Below are 27,391 nucleotides of genomic sequence, written 5' to 3' on the forward strand. Positions count from 1 at the left end.
CTTCTTCCTGATCAGTGTCTGGTACTGGGTCCTCCGTTCATCCTCTTTCAGCATCCATGTCTTCAACCTTTTCTCCTGTATATCTGTTGCCCTCCTATCTTTTTTCTCTCTCAGGGTGGCTACCAACAGCCGATGGTCACTGTCTAAGGCCTCAGATGGAACGACCTTAACATCTGTGAGGCTGCTCATCATCTGCCTATCCACTAGTACATAGTCTACTACTGAAGTTTGGGACCAGTCCCCACTCTGCCTGCCTCTTCGCACTGAGTTTGAAAAAATCATAAATATTCCTCGCGAGGTCCTCACAAGCTCTTGGAAGAAAATCTCTACAATGGTGTAGTAAAATCGTTTCAACAGCATAACATTCCATTTGCCAATATTATTGGCTTTGGGGCAGATAGTTGTAATACTATGATGGGAGTTCGTAATTCTGTAGCAAGCAGATTCCTAGATAGCTGCCCGGGAATTTTTGTAATGAAGTGTGTTTGCAAGAACCTTCCAAGAGCTTGTGAGGACCTCGCGAGGAATATTTATGGTTTTTTCAAACTCAGTGCGAAGAGGCAGGCAGAGTTCAAGGAATTTCAGGTATTGTAGCATTTTATATCTCACAGACTTTATTTTACGTCCGATCGTGTGGAAACAGGCTAAACATTATGTTTTATTCCAGGTATTTTTAAACTTGGAACCACACAAATTACTACATCTTTCACAGACACGTTGGCTGTCAATAATCGCGGTTGTTAGGACAGTGCTGGAAAACTGGGATGCTCTAATTCTACTTTTTAACCAAAAATGTCTTTCTGAGCGCGTTCTAAGTGCTGAACAAGTTTTTAACTGTTTACATGACTCCTTTGCAAAATGTATTATATGTTCTTAGAGTGGATTCTACCAAAATTTACTACTTTTAACGAGTATTTTCAGTCTAGAGCAGTAGTAATTGTTGACCTTCATGACAAGATTAGAGTTCTCTATACAGAAATACGTCTGTATTTCATGAAACGCACTTGTGTCATGGGAAAAAATCTCAGTGATGTTGACCCAAAAAAATGCAGCTCATCATCTGGAAGATTCACAACTGTATTTGGGTGTGGAAATTCTGAAGAACGTTGGCACACCAGGGATAAAGAATCACCCACATCTTATCAAGGATTTTTATCATCGATGCAGGAACTTTCTTGTGGTGAGTACACCTCGTTTGCCTGAAATCATATATAATTTGTGTTTTATTGTTTTCTATACATGGCATGTCTCCCAGACTCACTACAAAAGGAACAATCACCGGATAAAATGTGGAATATATTAAATAACGAATCTGAAGAATTTAAGGAATTGAGCGTTTTCGCTCTCTCAATTCTGAGTTTACCTCATTCAAATGCAGACTGCGAAAGAGTTTTTTTCTAAGGTATGTAAAGCAATGAACCTAATAACTAGTTAATAATATGATTTCATACTTGTCAGGTTATTGAAGTTTCATGTTCAACTTCAGGTAAACCTCATGAAAACCAAAATTAGGAACAGACTCCAAACCAGTACACTGAACGGAGCACTTCTTGCCTCTGAATGCATTAAAGAACGACCAGGAAACAACGGAACATGTGTAACGTTTGAGCCAACACACGAAATGTATGAGAAAATGACGTCAGACACACTTTATAAAACGAAACAGGAAGAAGAAGATGTAGACATCGAATTTGTTTCATAATTACAAATTCTTATTCATAGTTTTATTCATTTGTAAATAAGGTTTTGTAAAGATTATATATATATATATATATATATATATATATATATATATATATATATATATATATATATATATATATATATATATATATTACTACGAATAAAAAATTTTCAAAACGTACGAGAATTTTTACTAAAATACGAGAATTTCATGAGGTTGGTACGAGAATCGCGCTGTCTGGATATCACAACCCTGGTTCAGTTGCGCCTGTGTTGTCGACCTGGCTTGTTCTGTTCACTGTTATTGCTAACGCTGTTTTGTTCTTGTTCCTTTTTTCATGCCAGCACGTTTACGTGAACAATGTGCAGCTGTGAAATTTTGTTTCCTACACGGTTAAAAGTGCTGCCGATAAGGTTTTAATGTTGGAAACAGCTTGGCAAAATGACACTTTGGGAAAAACTCAAGTGTACGAGTGATTTGCTGGATTTAAAAATGGCGACATTTTGATTGATGACAAACCTCGCATTGGCGTTCATCAACTGCCCGAGTCTACGAAAATATTGAAAAAATTCGAGAGCTTGTGCTCACAGACCGACGACAGAAAATTGATCAGCTGTCAGAGATTAGTGGGTTACCTTGGAGCTCGGTTCGGCGAATTTTAACAGAATATCTGGGAATGAAAAGGGTTGCTGCCAAGTTTGTTCTTCGGGTTCTGACTAGTAAGCAAAAGAAACGACGAGTTGAAACGTGTCATGCTCTGAAACAACAGCCTGAAACTGATCCAGATTTTCTGTCAAATCTCATTATTGATGACGAGTCATGGCGCTACAGTTACGACCCAGAAAGAAAACAACAGTCTAATCAACATAAGACGTCATTGTCACTCGGTCAAAAAAAAAACTCAAATCAAACATCAAAACAATGCTTTTTTATGCCAAGGGCTTAGTTCATTCAGAGCTTGTTTCACCACGTGTCAATCAAACCTTTTATTTTGAAGTTTTAAGAAGACTGCGCAACAGTGTTCGTAATATATTTGTGGCAGACAGGAGACTGATTCTTCCACCACGACAACTCACCTGCACACGCAGCCGTCTCTATTAGACAGTTTTTAGCTAAAATGGGATGGTTCCGCTGACCAACGCACCGTACAGGCCTGACCTGGCTCAGTGCTACTTTTTCGTGTTTCCACACATGAAAAGGGGTTTGAAAGGACACTGATTGACATATTGAAGAAGTCAAGAAAAAACAAGCAGGAAGCTGTCAGCAATTTCTACAGATGACTACAACAAATGCTTCGAACAGTGGAAGCACCTGTGGGACAAATGTATTAGTTGCAATGGCGAGTATTTTGGAAGGGATAAGGTTGTCTTGCAAACGATTTGAAAATACATAGTTTTTAAAAAATAATTCGGCTTCGTTTGGATACCCCCTCGTAATTAAGCGTTGATCCACAATACTGTTCTGTAGTTTTGCTACGTTCAGTCCCAAGTAGAGCCAAGTGTTGTAGATCCGGTTTCCACTCCCATCAATAATTTCCATACGTGAAAAATCGACAGTTCTTACTTGGTGGCCGTACCACGTCAAATGAATGTCCCCCTTAAATGTCTGAGAAATTCGTTCAGTAGCCGGAGAATGGGTAACTGCGATATTCCACACAAAGTTCGAATTGGTTTCTTTGTCTGCAAGGACTTAACGCAAACGAAAACGCGTTACATTTCTACAGTATAGTCATCGTTGGTCGAGGGTGTGGTCGACAACGTCGTTGCCGGTAATCGATAGCGCCCAGGGTGTGGCACGGTAACAGCAGAGTCGATAAAACGCCCCAAAGCAGGAGCGACGGCAGACTGGTCTGCTAATAAGTATCTCGCGATGGCTCCCCGTCTAATTCCCAGTCCCCAGATTAATTTCCGATGTCATCCGATCCCAAAAGAGGAGATAAATTTTGGTATTGTTTTCTTCCGCTTCAGCAAACAAGATTTTGTAATGAGCCACCGCATCGCCGGGAGCTAACTAGGAAATCGGTCCTTTAATCGAAACTGCTTATAACATCGCCTAGGCTAAGTTGTAGTTTATTAATCTCGTGTTCCTAAAAGCAAGTATTTTTCAACATATCTCTGGATACTATGTAGTGGAATATCACAGCTACATCTCAGTGTTACTGCTAACCACTAAAAAGGAGAAAAATAACGGGTTTGCACGAAATGTCGCCATTGAATAGGGTGTAAAACTTCCAAAGAGAACTCTATAAGCGTGATAAAGGCTCAAAACAAAACCGTTGGTACATTAGCGTGTGAAACTCGCTTCAGTTCGAAAGTGAGTAACAATACTTCTATTTTCTGATCTACAAGTGCTATTGATACGTTCCTAGCAAGTGCAAGAGGAGAAACCCAAAGCTATATGCAAGAACAGTTAAATCTGTTTTCAGTCACGTTTCTATTAAATATTACAAAAGGATGGCATGTATGCCTAAACTCAATAAAACCTGAGTTACAGAGTAACGTATCCTTTGAACAAAATGAAGAAATGTACACTTCCTCTAGAACCTAGAGAATCCTTGTTTATGAGGGAGTTCAAATGGCTCTGAGCACTATGGGACTTAACTTCTGAGGTCATCAGTCCGCTAGAACTTAGAACTACTTAAACCGAAGTAACCTAAGGACATCACACACATCCATGCCCGAAGCAGGAATCGAACCTGTGACCGTAGCGGTCTCTCGGCTCCAGACTGTAGCGCCTAGAACCGCTCGGCCACTCCGGCCGGCTATGAGGGAGCTATATTGGACATAATAGCTGATAAAAAATAATAAAAAATCGGCTCTAATGTGTGATCCTAACTCTCACAGACCATGACCTATTTCGTATATATGCATGTAAGTATCATTTTCAAAATTAACTGTAATGCTCGCCGAAGATGGTACGTAACCAAAACACATTTGGCTACGAAATAGAAAATGCACTGTATCTTAAAACAGATTGACCTTCTCTGAGTGTTTGTTTACGTTTCATTTGTTTAGTCTGCAGTGAGTGTTGCATCGGAGTCCAGTGTATCTCAACATTTGCTGTACTAATCTTCCTCCCACTTGCGTTTCTCTTCTGGAGCCTGCATCTCTCATGGCGTAGAGTGGCAAGGGCAAACTAGTTTATCATGACATGTGCGCACACGCATGTGCGACACACACAAAACGAATTTTAGAAGTCTTCTAACTGGCATGAAGAGAAACACACGTACTTATAGCGAGGTATGTGACAGTGACAGGCATCTTTTATACGCGTATTATGTGAAAACAAATAAACTTTTGTGAATGGCAAGGAAATGGAACGAACGTCTTTTCGTCATTTCGGATCACAGATAGGAGCTAGCAGCGCAGAGCACAATTGCTATGCGGCGTCCGGAAAACCTGATAGGTCAGCGCAAGTTCACTGTCCCAGGCGCTCCTTTCAATCACTCTTTGTTGTAGAGTATTTGTTTATAATTTGGGAAAATAAAATGTGCGATGCGTTTCTATGAGCGAATTCTACACAAATACTTACCTGCCTTAAACAGCAGTTTTTCGCTTTACTTACGAACGCAAGGTTTTCGCTTCAGAAGGATTTCAAAAATTACAAGTCTGTCGGTGTACCTATTATCTGTGTCAAGTATAAGAAAAGTTTTCATCTGAGGGCGTTGCTGCATCGTATAAGCAACGTAAAGCGTCTACGATGCGGGAATATAAGCACCGCCATGTAGGCAAGGGATTAGTGTTGCATTCGTGTCTTTCCGACGTGCTTGCGGTAAATGCGGAAACGTGAGCTACGGCGGTGTTATTACCAAATGCGCCCAAACAGGATCAACGCGCTGTTATTCTTTTATTGGCTGCCGAAGAACAAACACCAGTACATATCCACACCCATCAGAGAATGAAGAATGTGTATTGGACAGCATGTCTGTCGAAAACCACCGTTGCCGGCCGCGGTGGTCTCGCGGTTCTAGGCGCGCAGTCAGGAACCGCGCGACTGCTACGGTCGCAGGTTCGAATCCTGCCTCGGGCATGGATGTGTGTGATGTCCTTAGGTTAGTTAGGTTTAAGTAGTTCTAAGTTCTAGGGGACTGATGACCACAGCTGTTAAGTCCCATAGTGCTCAGAGCCATTTGAAAACCACCGTTCTGGAATGGTTCACTAAGAACAATTGTGCCAAAGGCGTCGTCAGTAGTTAAAACATCATCTCCATTTATAAGAATAGGCGAAGTACTGATGCTAAGCTGCGTTCGCATCGACCCTCATGTTGTATAAATGGAGATGATGTTTTAACTACTGACGACGCCTTTGGCACAATTGTTTTACTAATCTCCATTGCAGGATGTAATTTTAGGTATTTTACTTCTGATGAAGTATTTATTTATATATACCGAAACCGTGGTCAAGAATTTTAATAAATCTTTATCCTGCAACTTTTGGCTGTCATCATTTACCGTGAAGAATTTCAACAGTTGCTGTTTCAGCCATGTTTAAAACCTTCATTTATTTTATAACATGAACAACCTTTTTATTGCTCCAATATACATTTATTTATGCTCCTGACGCGTTTCGTCTTTTACGTTAAGGCATCTTCAGTGGATTTAATCTGGAATAGAGCAGTTTGGTTTTTTGTTTTGAAGTTGCCATTTTTCGTAAGCTAAAAAACAGAAAGACCTCGACGTGAAAATGAGACGATGTGCAACCTCTGGCCTGTGACCAGATGAGAGGAAACGCACATTTCGGCCGGAAAAGGAATAACTAAGTAAAAATTTGTTCATGTAAAAATTCTGACGTGAACCGTTTTCAAATCTATAAATATCGTGTACTAAAATAAAACTATTGTTCGAGATTAAACACACTAAAAGATGCTTCAATGTAAAAGGCGAAACGCACCTAGAACATAAGTTGCAGCAAGAAACAGGCGTTTAACTTCGCGAATTTTAAAAATAATTTGTTTCCGTACCATGTGTTACCATACCGAGTGCGAGAACACTGAAATTTTGAAGAGCTACCGTGGAGTAAGAGTATTTAATTAGGGCAGTCAGTGGAAAATTATCTGATATCTGTATAAATATTGGAAGAGTTTAAAATCAATACATAAAGCACTACGGGGAAGGTCGACACAACAGGAAACTCTTACAGTATGATAGTCGGCGAGGTCAGTTTTTATTGAAGAAGGCCACGCCAAGTGTAAAGGAGACAAATTATACCACATTACTCAATAGCCTGATATGACAAATGGAGCACATGACAGAGGCCAAACACCGACACTCATAACTTGCAGAGCTACATAACCATGTCGCCCCATTCGCAGCTACGCGAAAGATTAAGTAGTTGTGGACCACATGTTTTTGGCATAGACAAAGAAAGGAACAACAGTCCTCCATGCATGGCATATGATTCAAAAATAGATACGAGGCAACCGACACTATTTTTGACAAACAATTGTGTAACAATGAAACCTCTCTGTACGGATAAGATAATGCCAAAATAATCTCATTTTCAGCTGTTTTGTCCCTACACTCGTGCATTTTGAAACAGCTAATATCCCAGTCTCGTAATTGTTGCGTCTGACCACAGAGATCCAAAAAACCACTCCAGGTAGAACGTAAGAAGGAAAATAAGGCAGGAGTTGATTATTTGCCGAGAAGATTACTAAATAATGAAGCAATCTATTCTCAACAAATCCGAATCTGTAATGTGGAGGACGTAAAATGAGTGGTTATCGTGTACTCACCCTGACCACCACGATCTCGTTGTCGGTCCATGGAAGATGTTGAAGAAGTTCCCTGGGAAGTCGTCGGTCACGTCATCTACATCGCCGTCGATGTCATCAATGTCGCCATCTATCTCCACAGGCTCTGAAAACATCCGTGCAACCAGACTTATACATCGAATCACTCTTGTTTATTACTGAAGACGTGTGTCGGGACCCTTGTTGCTCGTGATGCACAGTAGAGATCGGGCAAACAAAAGCGTCAGACTTCTCGCAGATTATAAAGTTATTTGTAATGAAGTACTGACTGAAAAAATATGTGGACCTTGGTAAGCTTTCAATGTGGTGCAGAGTGATCACTAGCTTGAAATGATGAGGTATGTAAAACCGCGCACTTCACAAAATGAGAAAACTAGGTATCCTATGGATACGCTACGAATGATTCATCATTATAATCTGTCAACTAGTATAATTAACTCGGTGAAACAATTGGTAGAGGTACGACAGACGGCAGAATATCACAGGGGGTGAACAAAGATACGGAACACCAAAAACACAACACATTAACACGTCTAATACAGTGTAGGTGAACGATTGGCATTCAAAACAGGGTCCAGTCATCTCGGAATGGATAGGAAGATCTTGTGTGGCTTTGAAGTTATTCTTATGCCATTCTTCCTGCAAAATAGTCGTAGATTCAGATAACGATGGTGAAGGTGGATAGCAATCACGGACACTTCTCTCCAAAGTGAAATGAAATGATCGTACGACATTGCTGGTCGGGAGACCCAATGCGGGGTGTTCGGCCGGCGAAATTGCAAGTCCTTTTTAGCTGACGCCACTCCGGCGACTTGCGAGTCAATGATGATGAAATGCACACAACACCCAGTCATCTCGAGGCAGAGAACGCTACCACAAGACCACGAGCTGCGGACTCCCTGCAAAGTAATCCACAAAGACTCACTCGTATTGTGACTGTGGTGGCGAGGGGGATGCGACAGTTCGTCTTCATTCTCACAAAAGCAGTCATGGAAGATTCGAGCTGTGTCACCGTGCAGCCTGTACTCTTGGAACACAGCATCGCCATTGGGGAACAAACATTGTACCTTCGTATGGGCCTGCTCGGCCAAAACGGTCACATAATCCTTGGCAGGTAACGCGAGCTTACAGAGCAACCATGGGAGCCCATGGAATACCACGTTATTGCTGCCAAAATCATCACCGAACCTCCGCCATGTTCCACTCTTGGAATGTAAACTCTGCCAGAAGTTGGAGGAAGAGTGAAAGAAGACTCATCCGACCAAATGACATTCCTTCATTGTTTCAAAGTCCAGGCTTTATGGCTTCGGCATCACGATTTCCTGTTATGTGCATTTTTATCACTGATGCATGTTTTTGGAAATCCAGCTCGCCTTGCAGTTCCCTGCTTATGGAGCTTCCTTAGTGTTGTTTTGGTGTTGACAAGGTTTGTGAGTGTGACATACAGATCTGCAGTGACTTTTGCAGCGGTCGTCCTCTCGTTTTCCGTTAAATATTCTTCAGTGACCTCAACACACACTCGGACGCGTGTAAATTAGCGGCTGAACTACACTACTGGCCATTAAATTGCTACACCATGAAGATGACATGCTACAGACGTGAAATTTAACCGACAGGAAGAGGATGCTGTGATATGCAAATGATTAGCTTTTCAGAGCATTCACACAAGGTTGGCGCCTGTGGCTACACCTACAACGTGCTGACATGAGGAAAGTTTCCAACCAATTTCTCATACACAAACAGCAGTTGATCGGCGTTGCCTGGTGTAACGTTGTTGTGATGCCTCGTGTAAGGAGGAGAAATGCGTACCAGCACGTTTCCGACTTTGATAAAGGTCGCATTGTAGCCTATCGCGATTGCGGTTTATCGTGTCGCGACATTGCTGCTCACGTTGGTCGAGATCCAATGACTGTTAGCAGAGTATGGAATCGAAGGGTTCAGGAGGGTAATACGGAACGCCGTGCTGGATCCCAATGGCCTCATATCACTAGCAGTCGAGATGACAGGCATCTTATCCGCATGGCTGTAACGGGTCGTGCAGCCACGTCTCGAACCCTGAGTCAACAGATGGGGCGTTTGCAAGACAACCATCTGCACGAACAGTTCGACGACGTTTGCAGCAGCGTGGACTATCAGCTCGGAGACCATGGCTGCGGTTACCCTTGACGCTGCATCACAGACAGGAGCTCCTGCAATGGAGTACTCAACGACGAACCTGGGTGCACGAATGGCAAAACGTCATTTTTTCGGATGAATCCAGGTTCTGTTTACAGCATCATGATGGTGGCATCCGTGTTTGGCGACATTGCGGTGAACGCACATTGGAAGCGTGTATTCGTCATCGCCATACTGGCGTATCACCGTGATGGTATGGGGTGCCATTGGTTACACGTCTCGGTGACCTCTTGTTCGCATTGACGGCACTTTGAACAGTGGACGTTACATTTCAGATGTGTTACGACCCGTGGCTCTACCATTCATTAGATTCCTGTGAAACCCTACATTTCAGCAGGGAATGCACGACCGCATGTTGCAGGTCCTGTACGGGCCTTTCTGCATACAGAAAATGTTCGACTGCTGCCCTGGCCCGCTCATTCTCCAATTGAAAACGTCTGGTCAATGGTGGCCGAGCAACTAACTCGTCACAACACGCCTGTCATTACTCTTTATGAACTGTGGAGTCGTGTTGAAGCTGCATGGGCAGCTGTACCTGTACACGCCATCCAACCTGTTTGCGTAAATGCCCAGGCGTATCAAGTCCGTTATTACGGCCAGAGGTGGTTGTTATGGGTACTGATTTCTCAGGATCTATGCACCCAAATTCCGTGAAAATGTAATCACGTGTCAGTTCTAGTGTAATATATTTGTCCAATGAATACCCGTTTATCATCTGCATTTCTTCTTGATGTAGCAGTTTTAATGGTCAGTAGTGTACATTTACATCTACATAGATACGGTGCGTGGCGGAGGGTATACTGCACCACTACTTGTCAATTCCTTTCCTGTTCCACTAGCAAATAGAGCAAGGGAAAAACGACTGTCCATATGCCTCAGTATGAGCCCTAATTTCTCACATCGTATCTTAGTGGTCCTTGCGCTCAATGTATGTCGGCGGCAGTAGAATGGTCCGGCAGACAGCTTCAAATGCCGGTTCTCCAAATTTCCTTAATAATGTTTCTTGAAAAGAACGTCGTCTTCCCTCCAGGAATTCCCATTTGAGTTCCCGAAGCATCTCCGTAACACTTCCGTGTTGTTTGAACATACCAGTATCAAATTTAGCAGCCCGCCTCTGAATTGCTCCGATGTCTTCCTTCAATCCGACCTGGTACGAGCCCCAAACACTCGAACAACACTCAAGAATAGGTCGCACCAGCGTCCTATATGCGGTCTCCTTTACAGGTGAACCACTCTTTCCAAAAATTCTCCCAATAAACTGAAATCGACCATTCGCCTTCTCTACCACTGTTCTCGCATGCTCGCTTTCCAACCTTATGCCCAGGTATTTAAAGGCTTGACTGTGTCAAGCAGGACACTAGCAATAATGTATCCGAACATTACAGGTTTGATATTCCTATTCATCCGCATTAACTTACATTTTTCCACATTTAAGGGTTAGCTACTATTCATCACACCAACTGGAAATTTTTTCTAAGTCGTCTTGATTTTCAGCTTTCCATGTATGCGTCATAAATCTTCGATATGGTACCTACTGGAACAACGAACAATTCGGCCTCCTTGGTTACGGAAGAACCGACCATATAAGCACCAACAATTTTCCCGCATTCGAATTCACTTAGGTCCGAGATAATGCACTCACAACTAAACAGGACACTGTTCTGACCACGAATGAAACTTGCAACTTATTGAGCACATTGCACAGGAGCCGTTGGTCGTGATATATAACAGCGCAACCTGCAAGCTTGTCTAGCAGCAGCATTTATGCTAATGCACGCATTTCTCGCGGAGTTTCCATATTTTTGTCCAAGCGCTGTATATCGAAAATAAGATTGACAGCAGAATGAATTATGGTGTTTCGTTGCAAACCACTCAGATACATACCGGTATCGCGTTCTTCAGCTGTTGGCAGCATTTCGACATCGCTGTGGTGGTGCTTCTGGGATGCTTGCTGGCGGGGTGACAACCACGAGTCGAACATGCCTTCCAGTCGTGTCGCATCGTCACGGACGGAATCCTCCATGTGTCGGAATCTGCAAATACAAGTCAGCATCACTAAATCTGCCAATAACATTTTCACGTATAAATAAATTCTACATCTACACCCACGCTCTAAAAAACACTAGCAAATGCTCTTTCTTCCCATATACACTCCACAATTGACCACGGTCCTAGGAGACACATACCCCATACAAAAGTTGAATACTCTCAAGTGTTCGAGTGATAGATCGCATCATTCAGGTGTTTTAGAAGAGAAGAGGAACTTTTTTCTTTGAATATGATAATGAAAAGATAATACAAACAAAGTGAGTCGAAAGACCGAACACTTCGTCAGACGCTGCTATACATTTCATGTAGTTCCTCTCGTGGTAAACTGCTCCTAATCTGCACACTCATACCAATTACTTTCTGTGAGACGTGTTGCCCGCCTTTCATGCTATTACTAAATGCGTCCCATCAACTGTAACAACATACCATTTTTGGTCTTATATCATGAATAGGTAATCTTGCACATGGATGTCGCCCAGGTCATGGATTTAGTAATCTTATCAACATGGCGGTGATCGTTACCCGACTCCGCCTTTTTTGTCTACGTCTGCGTTCAGTTGGATATCAGGTAAGCAACGGCCACTTTTGGCCGCCAAACTATCTCATAATGTTCCCACTGGAACAACTTCTTTAAATGAAAGTCGGCTCGCTCTCGCTTCTTGGATCCACATCATGGAGTACAGAGGTGTATCTGTCATAGTCGAAACCGTTTGATGAAGAAACATGGAACTAGCCTTCTCCAACAGCTATATCTGTTTACGTCTAACGTCAGCTGTCAATCTTAGACGCTGACCATCTGAAAATCTCTCTGAACTTCGTAATTAGTTTCTAATGATGTCAACTTCCCGTTGACTTGCTAATACGGCTACATAAGTTATCCGCTTTGCCATTTATTCAGGGTGTCCCTCATAAGAATCGTCACGACCACTTTTTGTGGTGCTTCGACAGATACTCGCAATTTCGTTTTTGCAACGTTAAGCTGAAATCAGAGCAAATACTGCTTTTCACGTCCTCCATGCGACACACAGTGTCGACGGGGAGCATCGGCTTGTTTTCCGCTATAAACAAAATTATTAAAAAAAAAAAAAAACGGAATTTTACGTGCTCATTCGATAGAGTGCTCCCAGATTAGTCTAGTCCGATATTAGTTTCATCGATATGTATTAACAGGGGCAGTAAAAAAACGAAGAACAGACTGTACTCCAACAGTAACGACACCGCCCTGGCCTGCTACCGCCTTGCAACAGCGCTCCTCACACCCCAAACGTCCAGATGTCAGACACTCAGATCAGTACCAAACGTTGTATGTCGATAGAGTACCAACCAAAAATCGCTTAGTTCGTGCTGTATGCTGTCATCTAGCAGAACATGTGTAAATGGTAATTAAAAGTAACACTAAAACTACGGAGTGTATGAAAAGCGTATCTCTGAGATGTAAATGTGAAGATCTCTAGTAGGTGAGCTGGCAGAGCCTATTGTTGTACTAAGGGTCCCGAGTTCGAAACCCACTGACGGCGATTTTTTTAACAGTTTACGCGTGGAACTGTTATATGCGAAAACATTTTTCTGACGGGCAAAGGGACATTTCGGAGTTTGTAGCAATGTTCTTTTGGCAGTCTGCTTTCGCTTCGTTATGTGAAAGTAGCAAACCTATAGCGTACATTTGTATAGACAGGTGTGGTGTTAGCTGTAGAAATTTACGTTATAGGTTTGCTGCTGCCAAAAGAACATTCCTACAAACTCCGAAACGACTTTCTACATATCAGAAAAACGTTCTCGCATATACCTATTTCACGCGTTAACTGTTAAAAAAAATCGCCATCTGTGGGTTTCGAACTTGGGAACATTAGTACAATGATACGCTCTGCGAACTCACCTACCAGAGATCATATTCACATCTCACAGATAGGCTTTTCATACACTCCGTGTAATTCTAGTGTTACTTTTAATTACCATTCACGCAAGTTCTAGTGGACGACAGTGCACAGCACGAACTAAATCTGTTTTCTGGTCGATGCTTCATCGACACACAACGTTTGGTATCTGTCTCAGTGTCTGAGATCTGGAGGCTTATGGGTCAGTCGCTGCTTGCTGCTTATTCTTCGTGTTCTACTCTCCCTGCAAATACATATCGATAAAACGAATACCGCACTAGACCAATAAGGGACCGCCGTATCGAATGAGTCGTTAGAAAACTAGCGAAATGTAGGAAAACCCGCAGAAACAGTCACACCCGCTAAATAACTTGGAATATGCACACGAAGCGATCTGAACTGGGACGACCTCACGAAAATAATCACAGTAGAGGCAGATACCAGACTCAATCCTTGGAAGAATCCTCAGAAAGTATAGGAAGTATAGTCCACCCACGAAGGAGACAGCTTACAAAACACTCATTCGGCCGATATTTCAAAAAAACGTTCAAATGTGTATGAAATCTTAGGGGACGTAACTGCTAAGGTCATCAGTCCCTAAGCTTACACACTACTTAACCTAAATTATCCTAAGGACAAACACACACACACCCATGCCCGAGGGAGGACTCGAACCTCCGCCGGGACCAGCCGGCCGATATTTGAATTTTCCTCATCTTTCTAAGACGTTTACGAGGTAGTAACGATAGAGGAAAAGGAGAAGATCCAAAGAAGAGCAGCACGTTCTGTGACAACTTCGTTTAGCAGGAGCGGAAGATATTCGCCCAATATAAGTGCCAGGCGCTACAAGAGAGGTTTTATGCATCACGGTGTGGTTAACTGTTAAAATTCCTAAAAAAGTACGTTCCTTAAAGGTCGATCAAGATATTGCTTCCTTGTAAGTATAGTTTTGGAAAAGATCTCGACAGCAAAATTAAAAGACGTAGACTTAACATTCGTACCCCCAGTGCAGCTTTCGGAATTGGAACAAAAAAGGAGAGAAGTGACTATGATAAACTACCCTCCGCCACATAGCATAACGTGGCTTGCGGTGTATACATGAACATGTAGGTGCATAAGTCTTCCCTGATTTCGCAACAATTTCCTAACGAAGTGGCCCCTGTGTGTTCAAGTTGTGTCCTCCACAAAAATCTGTGAGCAAGCTACGTGAAGGCGCAGGACGGGACGGCGGGCGCTGGGTAACGAAGGCACAGGAGCGACAGAGCCTGGGACAACAAACAGCACCGCCCACAGAAGAGAGAGGCTTTGTTCTGGCGGCTCCGGAAGCGGCCAGCTGCTAGCAGCGACCCTGGGGACGCCCGCGCACTTCAGCCACGTCACCCACCGTCTGACTGCCTTTACGTCACGCCATAACACGCTAATACCACAGTCTAACATAACAGTCGCGACACTTCGCCTCGATTTTGTTGCCTACAGCGCCCCGAGCGGCTGGTAGGTTGAACTGTGAGTTCGGCGCGATCGTGAAAGCGAATAGTGATTGATTATTTTGATTTATACAATGGTTTTTACCATCGGGAGCGTTTGTAGCGCAATAAATTGCAGCAACAACAGGAAGAAGACACCACAGCTGTCTCTTTTTTAGGTTTCCTAAGGATCCTGAGAGGTATATACCATCATGTTACTAAACTGTATCGTTAGGATTCACTTGCAAACTATATGTGTATAAATGATTAATGTATCGTTTTAGGAGCAGAAAATGGCTTGTTAATAGCAGACGAGAAGACCTGATGAAGAAAAACCCAGTTTACCTGTATAATAATGTTAGGTTTCGAAGAAAACCAGTTCATGAACGCAGACAATAACAAACTCTTGTGGAATGCAGTACCCACACTGTTTGACATCCTAAATAAGCCACCTCAACTGACGATGAAGAGGAAACTGCCACAAAGATTCGACAGTCAATCTAAAGCTGTAAAACTGTCGTATGACACAGAAGCAGCCAGTTCAGCTCTCCATGTATCAGTGCCAGATTCGTGCGAATCGTCACCACAGACGTGCTTTGACGATAAAGTGGTTAGATTAAGTGCAGCTGTTCATGTCTTACAAAAGCGTGTGAAGCGTCAGAATGTGCAGATCGAGCGAAACTATTACGGGACGAGGAAAGTGCCAACAGACAGATTGTTTGAAAATTATTCAAATATTTGGTTTTTCGTGAAATGTAATGTAATCAGCTCATTATAATGTTTTCAGCATATTTCTGCCACTATTTGGCAGTTGCTTTACCCACTTTGAATAATATAAAGATTAAGGTCGTACTTGTGGCAACAGGAAACAATGACACACACACAGTAGGCCTACAGAACGATAAACGAGCTGTCGATCGCTTATGCATGTAGAGGTACATGTCTGTGCTTCTTACATGTGAATCTGTGTGTTTATATTCTTTTGATATCAACGTGGTAAGCTGCAATTCTGTCCAATGTCACAAGTGTTTCTTCACGAATGTGTTGTAGCCTGCCACTCTATTCATGGTTTTTGTCCATACTTGCGCTTATTTTAGAATCATTAATAGAAACATATATGCCTTCCGATACTAAACAAACTCTTGGAGGCAAGAAAATAACTCGAATAATTCGGAAATTACGTAGGAAATGGATGTAAACAAACATTATGCCTGCAACGCGTCTGATGTTCACCTAACCTGCCGCTTGGAGCGCTAGTGACGCTCCATCTGTCAAACGGCAACAACTTTTACAGCAGTGAGTGTCGCGACTGTTATGTTAGACTGTGCTAATACGGTGCAGCGTCAGACCGAAGAGCACGCATTTGCTTCAAATCTATCGCTCGCTGAGGCTTTACATGGGTAGCCTGCACACAGAATATCATCATCATCATCATCATCACTGCGATGCACTGTCGGATAATCATATGCAAAAAACTGGTGATTTCTCAAACTGGGGAACAATCAAGAATGGGGTGCCGCAAGGTTCGGTCTTCGGTCTTCTGCTGTTCTTAATGTATATTAATGACTTGCCATTCTATATTCACGAAGACGCAAAGCTGGTACTTTTTGCCGATGATACAAGTATAGCTATCACACCCGACAGACAAGAATTAACTGGTGAAATTGTAAACGATGTTTATCAGAAAATCATTAAGTGGTTCTCTGCAAATGGGCTCTCAAACTCTGACAAAACACAGTATATACAGTTCCACACAGTAAATGGAATGACACCATTAATAAATATAGACTTCGATCAGAAATCGGTAGCTAAGGTAAATATTCAAAATTTCTAGGTGTATGCATTGATGAGGGGTTGAACTGGAAAAAACACAATGAGGATCTGTTGAAACGTTTGAGTTCAGCTACTTATGCTATTAGGGCCATTGCAAATTTTAGCGATATAAATCTCAGTAAATTAGCTTATCACACCTATTTTCATTCTCTGCATCATATTCTGGGGTAACTCATCATAGAGTAAAAGAGTGTTCATTGCACAAAAGCTTGTAATCAGAATAATTGCTGGAGCTCATCCAAGATCATCCTGCAGACACTTATTTAAAGACCTAGGGATCTTCACTGTAACCTCACAATATATATATAGTCCACCCACTATATATATATATATATATATATATATATATTTTCACTTATAAAATTTGTTATTAACAATCCGAACGAATTCATAAGTAATAGCAGTGTACATGGCTACAACACTAGGAGAAAGGATGATCCTCACTACTCAAGGTTAAATCTAACTTTGGCTCAGAAGGGGGTAAATTATGCTGCCACGAAAGTCTTTGGTCACTTACCTAATAGCATCAAAAGTGACAGATAGCCATACAGCATTTAAAAGGAAATTAAAAGAATTTATTAATGGCAACTCCTCCTACTCATTACATGAATTTTTGGATATAGTAAGTGGGTAATTTCCCCAACCCCCACAAAAAAAAAAAATATTAAGTGTCATGTAATATTTTGTGTAATGTAATATCTTGTATAGACACCTTTTATTAAGCTGACACGTTCCACATCATTACGAAGTGCCGTATTCATGATCTATGGAATAAGCACTAATCTAATCTAGACTTTTCCACGCATTAATGTCTTCAGCTATAGCAATCCTTATAGCACCCACTCTAAGCAGCCCGTACACAATCAAACGTGTTTGTCAAACTCGTTACTATCTACCCATGGGTTTGTCAAACGCGTCCGTACATGTATTAACAATGTCTGTCAATTTAACATCACTTCTGAAGCGGACGCTTTTCGTGTCGTGTAGTATTTTGACACTAATGGCAATCACTACAAATGTAGGTAAAGCGTTTCTAAGATTGACTCTGGCACTGTGTTTAACGAAAAAGAAGAAAACAAGCCGCAGCTCCAGGGAATGGTTTATGTTGTTGTTGTTGTTGTTGTTGTTGTTGTTGTGGTCTTCAGTCCAGAGACTGGTTTGATGCAGCTCTCCATGGAATGGTTGATATAACCACGAAATTCTGCTAAAGGAAATATTAAGTAGAACCTGATGGTTACAGCAAGTCTCTCTGAATAGATAGTCAAACTTTTAATGACTGAGTTACTTCGCTTTAACATTGAAAAGAACAAAAATATACGAAAATATTTTCTCTACTATTTCGTCTTCTAAAAATGGTTCAAATGGCTCTAAGCACTATGGGACTAACATCTGAGGTCATCAATCTCCTAGACTTAAAACTACTTAAACCTAATTAACCTAAGGACATCACACGCATCCATGCCCGTGGCAGGATTCGAACCTGCGACCGTAGCAGCAGTACGGTTCCGGACTGGAGCGCCTAGAACCGTTCGGCCACAGAGGCCGGCACTTCGTCTTTTAATGACAGTTCTTCACAATACCACAATGTGAGAACATACACATCGTCCAGGGAAGAGCCGCAGAGCTTCCATTTATTTTATTTTGTTGCACTTCCGCTTGTACGTTTTGGGTAGAATATTGATTTTCTTCTTAACCTCTTGCTGTGTAAACTATGGCTGGGAAAGACGCAATGCATCTGCCATGCTGGTAAACGACAGAGCTACTTCGTTTTTAATCTTGATGGCACATTTTCCACAGTTGTGGAAACTCACAATACAGTGAGATAAATTGTAAACAATTCCTTTTCGCTAAACGTGCCCGGCGAAACATCGACGTCAGCTCGGTAGGCTGCTAACCGAAGGGGCCGGTTTCGATTAACCCGGCCGGGTTGGAGATTTTCTCCGCTCGGGGATTAGGTGTTATGTCGTCCTAATTTCATACCGTCATAAGTGACACGAAAATCGCCTGCATGAGTCAAATGTGAAAAATCTAAGCATATGTACCTTCATACGAGGATACAGCTTGGCCCTAATGAATTTCCCGAATTGTCAAACACACTGTCGTATCTTTCACTGTTGTGGTGGAAATAAAAAGATACAAAAACGTCAGCTATCTTGTCAAATCTACCGCCATTCAAAATTTTTCTCAAACAAGCCAAACAGCGCCGGCCGATGTGGCCGAGCGGTTCTAGGCGCTTCAGTCTGGAACCGCGCGACCGCTACGGTCGCAGGTTCGAATCCTGCCTCGGGCATGGATGTGTGTGATGTCCTTAGGTTAGTTAGGTTTAAGTAGTTCCAAGTTCTAGGGGACTGATGACCTCAGATGTTAAGCCCCATAGTGCTCAGAGCCATTTGAACCAAGCCAAACAGCGTCTATGTTGACAAACATGTCAAACAGCACTGTAAAACGGTCAATTAGTTCACAAACGTAGTCAAGTTTAACATACTGTTCGTGTACGGGGACCTTTATCTACTGCCATGTACCCATACCCATTAGACGACGTCACTATCTTCTCTAACGGTTCGGATTCCAGCAAAGAACTTCTTTGCGCTTCTACGACCCATTCGCCTGGTTACAAGCCTTGTCCACCTCCATTTCAGCTTCACCAACGACAGAATTGTTAATTATTCACGCTAAAAGGCCTCTCGGTTCGATGGACGATTGTAGTAGCTTCATCGATTGAAATAAAATGTTCTCGGTCGATAATGGCAACTTTCTCGGCGTATCCAACCTAGTCTACATAAGCTAGCAGACGACACTGTTCAGTGCGTCTAGTTTCTCACAAACTGAACTATATTATACTGTTGGAAGTGGATGTGTTGATAATAATAACAACGTGAACATAACCACATAAACAATATAGCTACAACTATGTCAGTATCTATCTATTTACCGGATAACCCAGGACACGGTCACCGTGTCACAGTTTCAGTTACCTATCTAAAGGATTGAAGATGCAACAAAAGTTTTATTTTCAATATCCCGTACAGGTATTGACCGAATTTAAAAATTTAATATGCTGTCATAATCTACTCATTACGAGATATAATCTCACGTTAAAAGATTAACACAAGAAGTCAGGTATTACGGTTAGAAACTGTATATGTCTGGAGCCACTGCGCGACAATTACCCAGACTATATTCATCCAGCATCGTACAATGTCATGAGAGCACTTCGCGACTTACAACAAACTTAAAACAATCTCGAACCTTTTCTAAACCTTTTCTCGCTTCACGCTTAACGCCAAATATTTAACAAATTAACTCAACTGTAAATAAATTAGACGTTTAAAGATGTTTCATACGTGGGAGTTCGATTCTTTAAAGATTCGTGGGCTTATTGGTTGTAAGGTTGGTAGAGAGCGCAAACAAGTGAATATCGGTCCGACGTTACATGCCATACGCCATCTTATGAGTTCTATCGAAACAGCTACTCTCGTCAGCAAGGTGGCGAGGTCCTTCTTTGTGTGAAAAATTAATACAAACCCCACTTCAGCCCTGATTGTTTCCTTGTCTCGCCTATTGATCCCAGACATGAAAACTCTCCATTACATGCTAAGCAAGTCTCCAGCGTTTTTCAAAGATTTTCTGAATGAAAGTTCACGTCTCACGAACATACGTCAACACTATAACTATTCACTGATTGCAAACTTTCCCTTTCGGACACACCGGAAACTGTTTTGAAAACCATATATACCTGTTGCACTTCAGTCTATTATTTAGCATCTATTTCTTTCTTTCCTCATCGTCAAGCTTGATTGTCGATTTGCTCTATTTTTGTGATGTGTTGATAACGCCTCATCCCACTTCTATTGTAATTGATTTTCCGCCTGCTTTCAAGCTTTATCTATTGAGCTCTCCATTTGTTGTTGAAGTTTATCTGGGTGGACAGAAAGAAAAAATGTCATATGCAAAATGAATGTGGTTCTATTAACACACATTCATTAATTTTTGCAGTTTAGGACACAAGCCCGCCGCGTCTATGCCGGCGCATACTGATATGGCACGAAAGCTGTCCGTGTCTTGCCACCAGATCACTTGTTTACCGACACTACTATTGTGTTTGTGGTTTCACTGATTGTAGCCTTTAGTATCAGAATCTGTTATCAGTTCACCACATGAATTCATTTGTCGGCAAGTATGCTGTTTGTGTCAGTAGCGTCAACGAACTTCGCTTATTACTGTTGTGACAGATAGTAAATGGATCACAAAGAAAAACTTGCTTCGGGCTCAGCTGTGCTTTCTTCAGGGCACGATCGATTTCTTCCACCCCCCCCCCCCCCCCCCACAATTCTCGTCTCACTAAAGGTCACATACTTGACGAAACGGAACGGAACGTCAATATATTGCAAGATAGATTTCAAATGGCGGCATTCACGCAGGCACTCGAAGGCTCGTACGGGACAATGTCAATGCTTCTCGGGGAGAAAATTTTGACGCTGAAATTGGCCGGGGGAGTGTGAGAGGAGTTGTGCCGTATATACACACCGTCTGTCCAAAAAGTTCCAACTGATTTTATTCTTGGCGTATAAGTGATGCCAGCGCTGTTGTTACAGATGTGCATTTCACCAGCAATTGTGAGCAGGCAGTGTTAAGCGGTGCACGTGCGGCCGTACTGTGTCAGCGTTGTTGTGTCACAAATCGGAAATTGAGCAACGTCTCTACATCAAGTGTTCAAGACATCCTGCAGAATTTTTTGAAAAATAGAAAAATGGCGCAAAGTTTGTTTCGCACTCCTTGACTCCCGAAGAAAAACAGCGACGCGTTGACGCCTGCCGCGACTTGATTGAAATGCCAAACGCGGACAGTTCTTCCCGAAAAAAGTCATCAATACGAACCTACCAAAATACAACAAAACGCAGAAATTTCACATGGAAGTTCAACGGTTTGACAACGTAGTCGACATTCAAGCCAATGTGAGGTGCGAGTTCAAGAACATCCCACCAAAGAAAAGACTTTTCCCGGTCTAAGGCGCTGCAGTCATGGACTGTGCGGCTGGTCCCGGCGGAGGTTCGAGTCCTCCCTCGGGCATGTGTGTGTGTGTGTGTGTGTGTGTGTGTGTGTGTGTGTGTGTGTGTTTGTCCTTAGGATAATTTAGGTTATGTAGTGTAAGCTTAGGGAGTGATGACCTTAGCAGTCAAGTCCCATAAGATTTCACACACATTTGAACAAAAGACTTTTCTGGCAGTTTCACTTGACTATATGAAGGTTCAGTGCGAAGTCTCAATTGTGGGGAGACCATGCAGAAGACCTGAAGTACTAAAAATCATCTTTTTCTCTTTCCGGTAGTGATTCGTGTGTGTGTGTGTGTGTGTGTGTGTGTGTGTGTGTGTGTGTGTGTGTGTGTGTGTGTTTTCTTAGCTTTACTTTAGTTTTGCTTCTTTATCGTGACACACTGCAAACGTTCCATGAGGACCTGAATATTTTTACGAATATATATCCAAATTGTGCACAAGTAAGAACATACGAGGCGTATTACGAAAGAAAGGTTCAATCGCTAGCGAAATGGATACCACAATGAAAATCAAAAGTGTTTCATTTGCAATAGTTTGCCACACTTTCCAGCAACGTCCCTACATAATCGTCGATCCGTCTAAGACATTTGTCGTAGCGTTGTACCATCTTTCCAATACCCTCGTCATAGAAGGCAGCCACCTGCACTTTTCGCTGATTCTCTGCGCTGATCTGCAGTTCGTTGTATGTGCCAAATCGCCCTCATTGCCCCTGCAGAGTACGGCCGATAACTTCATGAAAAGGAAATGCGTGACAGTTATGTTGTGTGGGCTGCATCAAATCAGGCGCAATCTGACGGGCACTCATACTTGGCAGGAGACACTGTTTTATAGGCATCTTTACGTGCTCACCGTGCGCTCAGAACTGAAAAGACAGAGGTGACGCGACCAATGAGCATACTAGAGACACTGTCCAACACACCTATGCAAAGCTTTATCGGATTTTCACTGTGGTTTCCATTTCGCGACCGATCGGACCTTACTCTCGGAATACGCCTCGTAAACAGATTAATCAGTTTTCATTAAAAAGACTTTAACTGTGAAAAAGTCAGCTTTATTGAAGGAGAAAAATATACTTGTGGCGTTATTTGGTAACTGGAAAAACATCGCAATGGATAATATAAAAAGGCTGTCTGATTTGCCTTGTTTGGTGTGTTTGTATGCGATATTTTCAGGCATGTAAATGTAGATGTTTCCTATTCTTTCACTTGTCAGCAGTGCGGAAAATGTACCTTACAACCATTTTCAAAAACATTAGTTATGCATTTTGCTTTCGTATTAATAAATATCATTGGTAGTCCTTTTATTCTGATACTGTATTCTGACTTTTTGTATACATGGGCGTACCCAGCGAGGGGCAGGGGGGGGGGGGGCAGCTGCCCCACCCCCTCCCCCAGAAGATATTCGAACTCGTTCGCGCAGATCTGGGAGTAATTTTTTAGTCTTCGGCACGTTACTGTCGGCAGGGAAGTTAATAGAAATAATAAATTTAGCGATAAGCGATCCGCTCTGCTATTCGCAGGCATGTTACGTCGCCAAGGAACAGCGTATTCACTTGTAGGCAGTAAGGGGTTATGTCTATGTGAAGTTTCTAACGAACAACATCGTTTCTCCTACCATATTTAAATGTCAAATGCTTTTCTGCTCCTAAACTATGAATTTTTTAGTTACAGCTGACGCTAACTGTAGATTAATAGCAGTTGACGTGCAGGCTATGACAAGCAGTAGATGGTGAGACATTTAGTGCAAGTGATTTATAAAATAATTTTTAGAACGTTCCACAAAACTGGCCATCACGGAAAAAACTACAGGGCACTTCAGTAAAAGCCCCATTAGGGCTGCCTGAAGCCCTTCCTCACTTGCATAATTTAATGACTCCATTTTCTGGATTGTTACTAAGTGACGAAGAAAGATTATTTACCAAGAAATTATCGGCGGCTAGAGTGCTAGTGGAATGCACGTTCGGATTTTTTGACGAGCAAGTTGCATATTCTCCAAAAGAAAAAAAAAAAAACTCCTTTAGAACACGAAGACACTGCTATTCAGTACATCTCCTTCTTTCACAACATATTAATCGATAAAGGTAGACCCAAAATCTCCCTTCAGTTGAGACTAGTATGACCTCCCCGCACCCCCCCCCCCCCCAGTTCAGATCCTGGGTCTGGCATCCTGTCTTATGAACACACCTACATTTGACAATGACGTCACCAGTTCCGTTCCGGTGACGTCCTGTGTGATTTGCTTTTAAACTAGAGCTTAGTCTCCATCGATCTGTATATGGTCAGGACGTCGAAGATGGGCGGAACTCTCGAGCTGCTGGGATATCCCCAGACGCAGAGCACGCTCATCTGGCATGCGCCTCGCCTCCGCCCTTGGACGGGTTTCCGCCCTGGCAGGACACCAACAACCAACGCACAATGGAACCCGTCACGCTCCAACGGCGCCCACCTAACTTGCGAGGAGACTCCGAATTTGGGCGTTTTCTTGCGAGCCAGTTACTAATTTCGATTAAATAGTGAGAAGAGGAACCTAAGAAAGCACCTGACTTCTAGAAAAAGCAATTACTGACCAAAGTGATATAAGTAATAATACAATGATTTTGCTAGCTACTGAAACAATGACGAATTGAAATATAGGCCAGTGCCATACTTAACAATAACTCACCCACTCTCCCTGCCTCATCTTCACCTATATGCCGGTACGTAGTCTGCAAACCACTGAGAATTTATTCACTCGAGTTAGAAACTGTACAAAACTCTACATTGCACAACTGCAGTGTCATGGGATACTGCTAATACAACATAAGCGATTTACAATTTAAGTAGCTTACATAACAGTTTAATAAGCCACAGCTGCAAAATATTAACACGAATTCTTTACAGACGCATGGAAAAACTAGTAGAAGCCGACCTCGGGGAAGATCAGTTTGGATTCCGTAGAAATACTGGAACACGTGAGGCAATACTGACCTTACGACTTATCTTAGAAGAAAGATTAAGGAAAGGCAAACCTACGTTTCTAGCATTTGTAGACTTAGAGAAAGCTTTTGACAATGTTGACTGGAATACTCTCTTTCAAATTCTAAAGGTGGCAGGGGTAAAATACAGGGAGCGAAAGGCTATTTACAATTTGTACAGAAACCAGATGGCAGTTATAAGAGTCGAGGGGCATGAGAGGGAAGCAGCGGTTGGGAAGGGAGTGAGACAGGGTTGTAGCCTCTCCCCATTGTTATTCAATCTGTATATTGAGCAAGCAGTAAAGGAAACAAAAGAAAAATTTGGAGTAGGTATTAAAATCCATGGAGAAGAAATAAAAACTTTGAGGTTCGCCGATGACATTGTAATTCTGTCAGAGACAGCAAAGGACTTGGAAGAGCAGTTGAACGGAATGGATGGTGTCTTGAAGGGAGGATATAAGATGAACATCAACAAAAGCAAAACGAGGATAATGGAATGTAGTCGAATTAAGTTGAGTGATGCTGAGGGAATTAGATTAGGAAATGAGACACTTAAAGTAGTAAAGGAGTTTTGCTATTTGGGGAGCAAAATAAGTGATGATGGTCGAAGTAGAGAGGATATAAAATGTAGACTGGCAATGGCAAGGAAAGCGTTTCTGAAGAAGAGAAATTTGTTAACATCGAGTATAGATTTAAGTGTCAGGAAGTCATTTCTGAAAGTATTTGTATGGAGTGTAGCCATGTATGGAAGTGAAACATGGACGGTAAATAGTTTGGACAAGAAGAGAATACAAGCTTTTGAAATGTGGTGCTACAGAAGAATGGTGAAGATCAGATGGGTAGATCACATAACTAATGAGGAAGTATTGAATAGGATTGGGGAGAAGAGAAGTTTGTGGCACAACTTGACCAGAAGAAGGGATCGGTTGGTAGGACATGTTCTGAGGCATCAAGGGATCACCAATTTAGTATTGGAAGGCAGCGTGGAGGGTAAAAATCGTAGGGGGAGACCAAGAGATGAATACACTAAGCAGATTCAGAAGGATGTAGGTTGCAGTAGGTACTGGGAGATGAAGAAGCTTGCACAGGATAGAGTAGCATGGAGAGCTGCATCAAACCTGTCTCAGGACTGAAGACAACAACAACAACAACATAATTGTACAAAAGACGAGAAAACTAAATGATCTTCGCCAAGAATTGGGCAACGACAACTGCAGTGCCTCCTGCCCTCATCAGTTCATCACTGCATGACTCAGGACGGCATAAACAGAGGCCCATGTGATCCATTGTCTTTTCTCTCCCGCAGTCACATTGTGCTGAGTCTTCGTAATATTAACAGTCGACAAAATTGTCTTTGGAATTAGGGGTCAGAGATTTTCTCTGCCTCGTGATGACTGGATGTTGTGCGATGTCCTTAGGTTAGTTTTAGGTTTAAGTAGTTTTAAGTTCTGGGCGATTGATGACCATAGATGTTAAGTCCTATAGTGCTCAGAGCCATTTGAACCATAAGGGTTTCTTTCCGTCACACAAACTTTTGACCGTTCGTGCTGCCCTACTTCAGTAACCTTTGTTAGTCCTATTTGGTTTGGGTTCAGCACATCTGAGCAACATTCCGCTATGGGACGTTTAAAAGCTTTGTAAGCAGTGTTTTGATATTTGCCACCACGTGTACCTATGCTTTGACCCTCATTAAAAGAAAACAAACATACACTACAAATGAACGTGAAGTGCATATAACCACCACAGCACAAAGGAAAGGCGACAAAGAAGGACGCAGTGCTGTATTTGGTTAACACGACAAACATTAAGCAAATTGCCAATATACGTAAAAAAAAGTGTAAACGAAATGTCTATGTACCTAAAAGATCCTGCAACTATGTATAATAAGGCAATCTGAGCTGTATAGGATAACTAAATCAGTTCTGTAGCGCACATATGTTATGGAAGATTCATGCAGAACCGTAAATTAAATCAAGGAAATGTTAAAACCACGAGTAACTTTTGTGCCTTGCAATAATACAAGGCTAAAGCAAAAAAACAGCGGTAAAGAAATACTTTTAAAATTATTCTATCTACTATGCACCTATCGTAAGAAACAAAGCGTGTATTACAGGCCACTGAAAATCCTTCAAAATGTATGAAACGAAATATGTATGGCAGGCAAACAAAAAGCTGATACACTAAGAAGATACTTCCGTTGCGCTCAATACTTCTGGTCCAACGATATTATAGTTTGGTTCTTTCATACCTCGGAGAAGAAATTTATTTGATTTTATTTAAACTCACTGAAATCAAATGAATGGAGGCAATGCACATGAAATCAATAAAGATGCAATGAATGAAATTATATCAGTGAAAACTATTCAGAAATTCTGGAGCTGCAAAGCACTGAATACATGTCAGCTGCGCAGTCTAGGCGCCTTGCCACAGTTCGCGCAGCTCCCCCGGCGGAGGTTCGAGTCCTCCCTCGGGCATGGGTCTAGCGTAAGTTAGTTTAAGTTAGAATAAGTAGTGTGTAAGACTAGGGACCGATGACCGCAGCATTTTGGTCCCAT

General features: G+C 42.2%; 1 protein-coding gene across 1 annotated transcript in view; it reads right to left on the reverse strand.

Annotated features, from left to right (window-relative positions):
* LOC126091933 (transforming growth factor-beta-induced protein ig-h3-like) overlaps positions 1–27,391 on the reverse strand; it is a 134,043-nt gene that overhangs the window by 73,179 nt on the left and 33,473 nt on the right. Inside the window, exons 2-3 of the mRNA XM_049907255.1 lie at positions 11,495–11,643; positions 7,418–7,541 (exon numbers count right to left, since the gene is read on the reverse strand). Coding sequence (XP_049763212.1) covers positions 7,418–7,541; positions 11,495–11,643 — 273 coding nt within the window. The remainder of the gene's footprint in view (positions 1–7,417; positions 7,542–11,494; positions 11,644–27,391) is intronic.

The sequence above is a fragment of the Schistocerca cancellata genome, chromosome 7, assembly GCF_023864275.1.
Source record: "Schistocerca cancellata isolate TAMUIC-IGC-003103 chromosome 7, iqSchCanc2.1, whole genome shotgun sequence".
In the NCBI taxonomy this organism is placed as follows: Eukaryota; Metazoa; Arthropoda; class Insecta; order Orthoptera; family Acrididae; genus Schistocerca; species Schistocerca cancellata.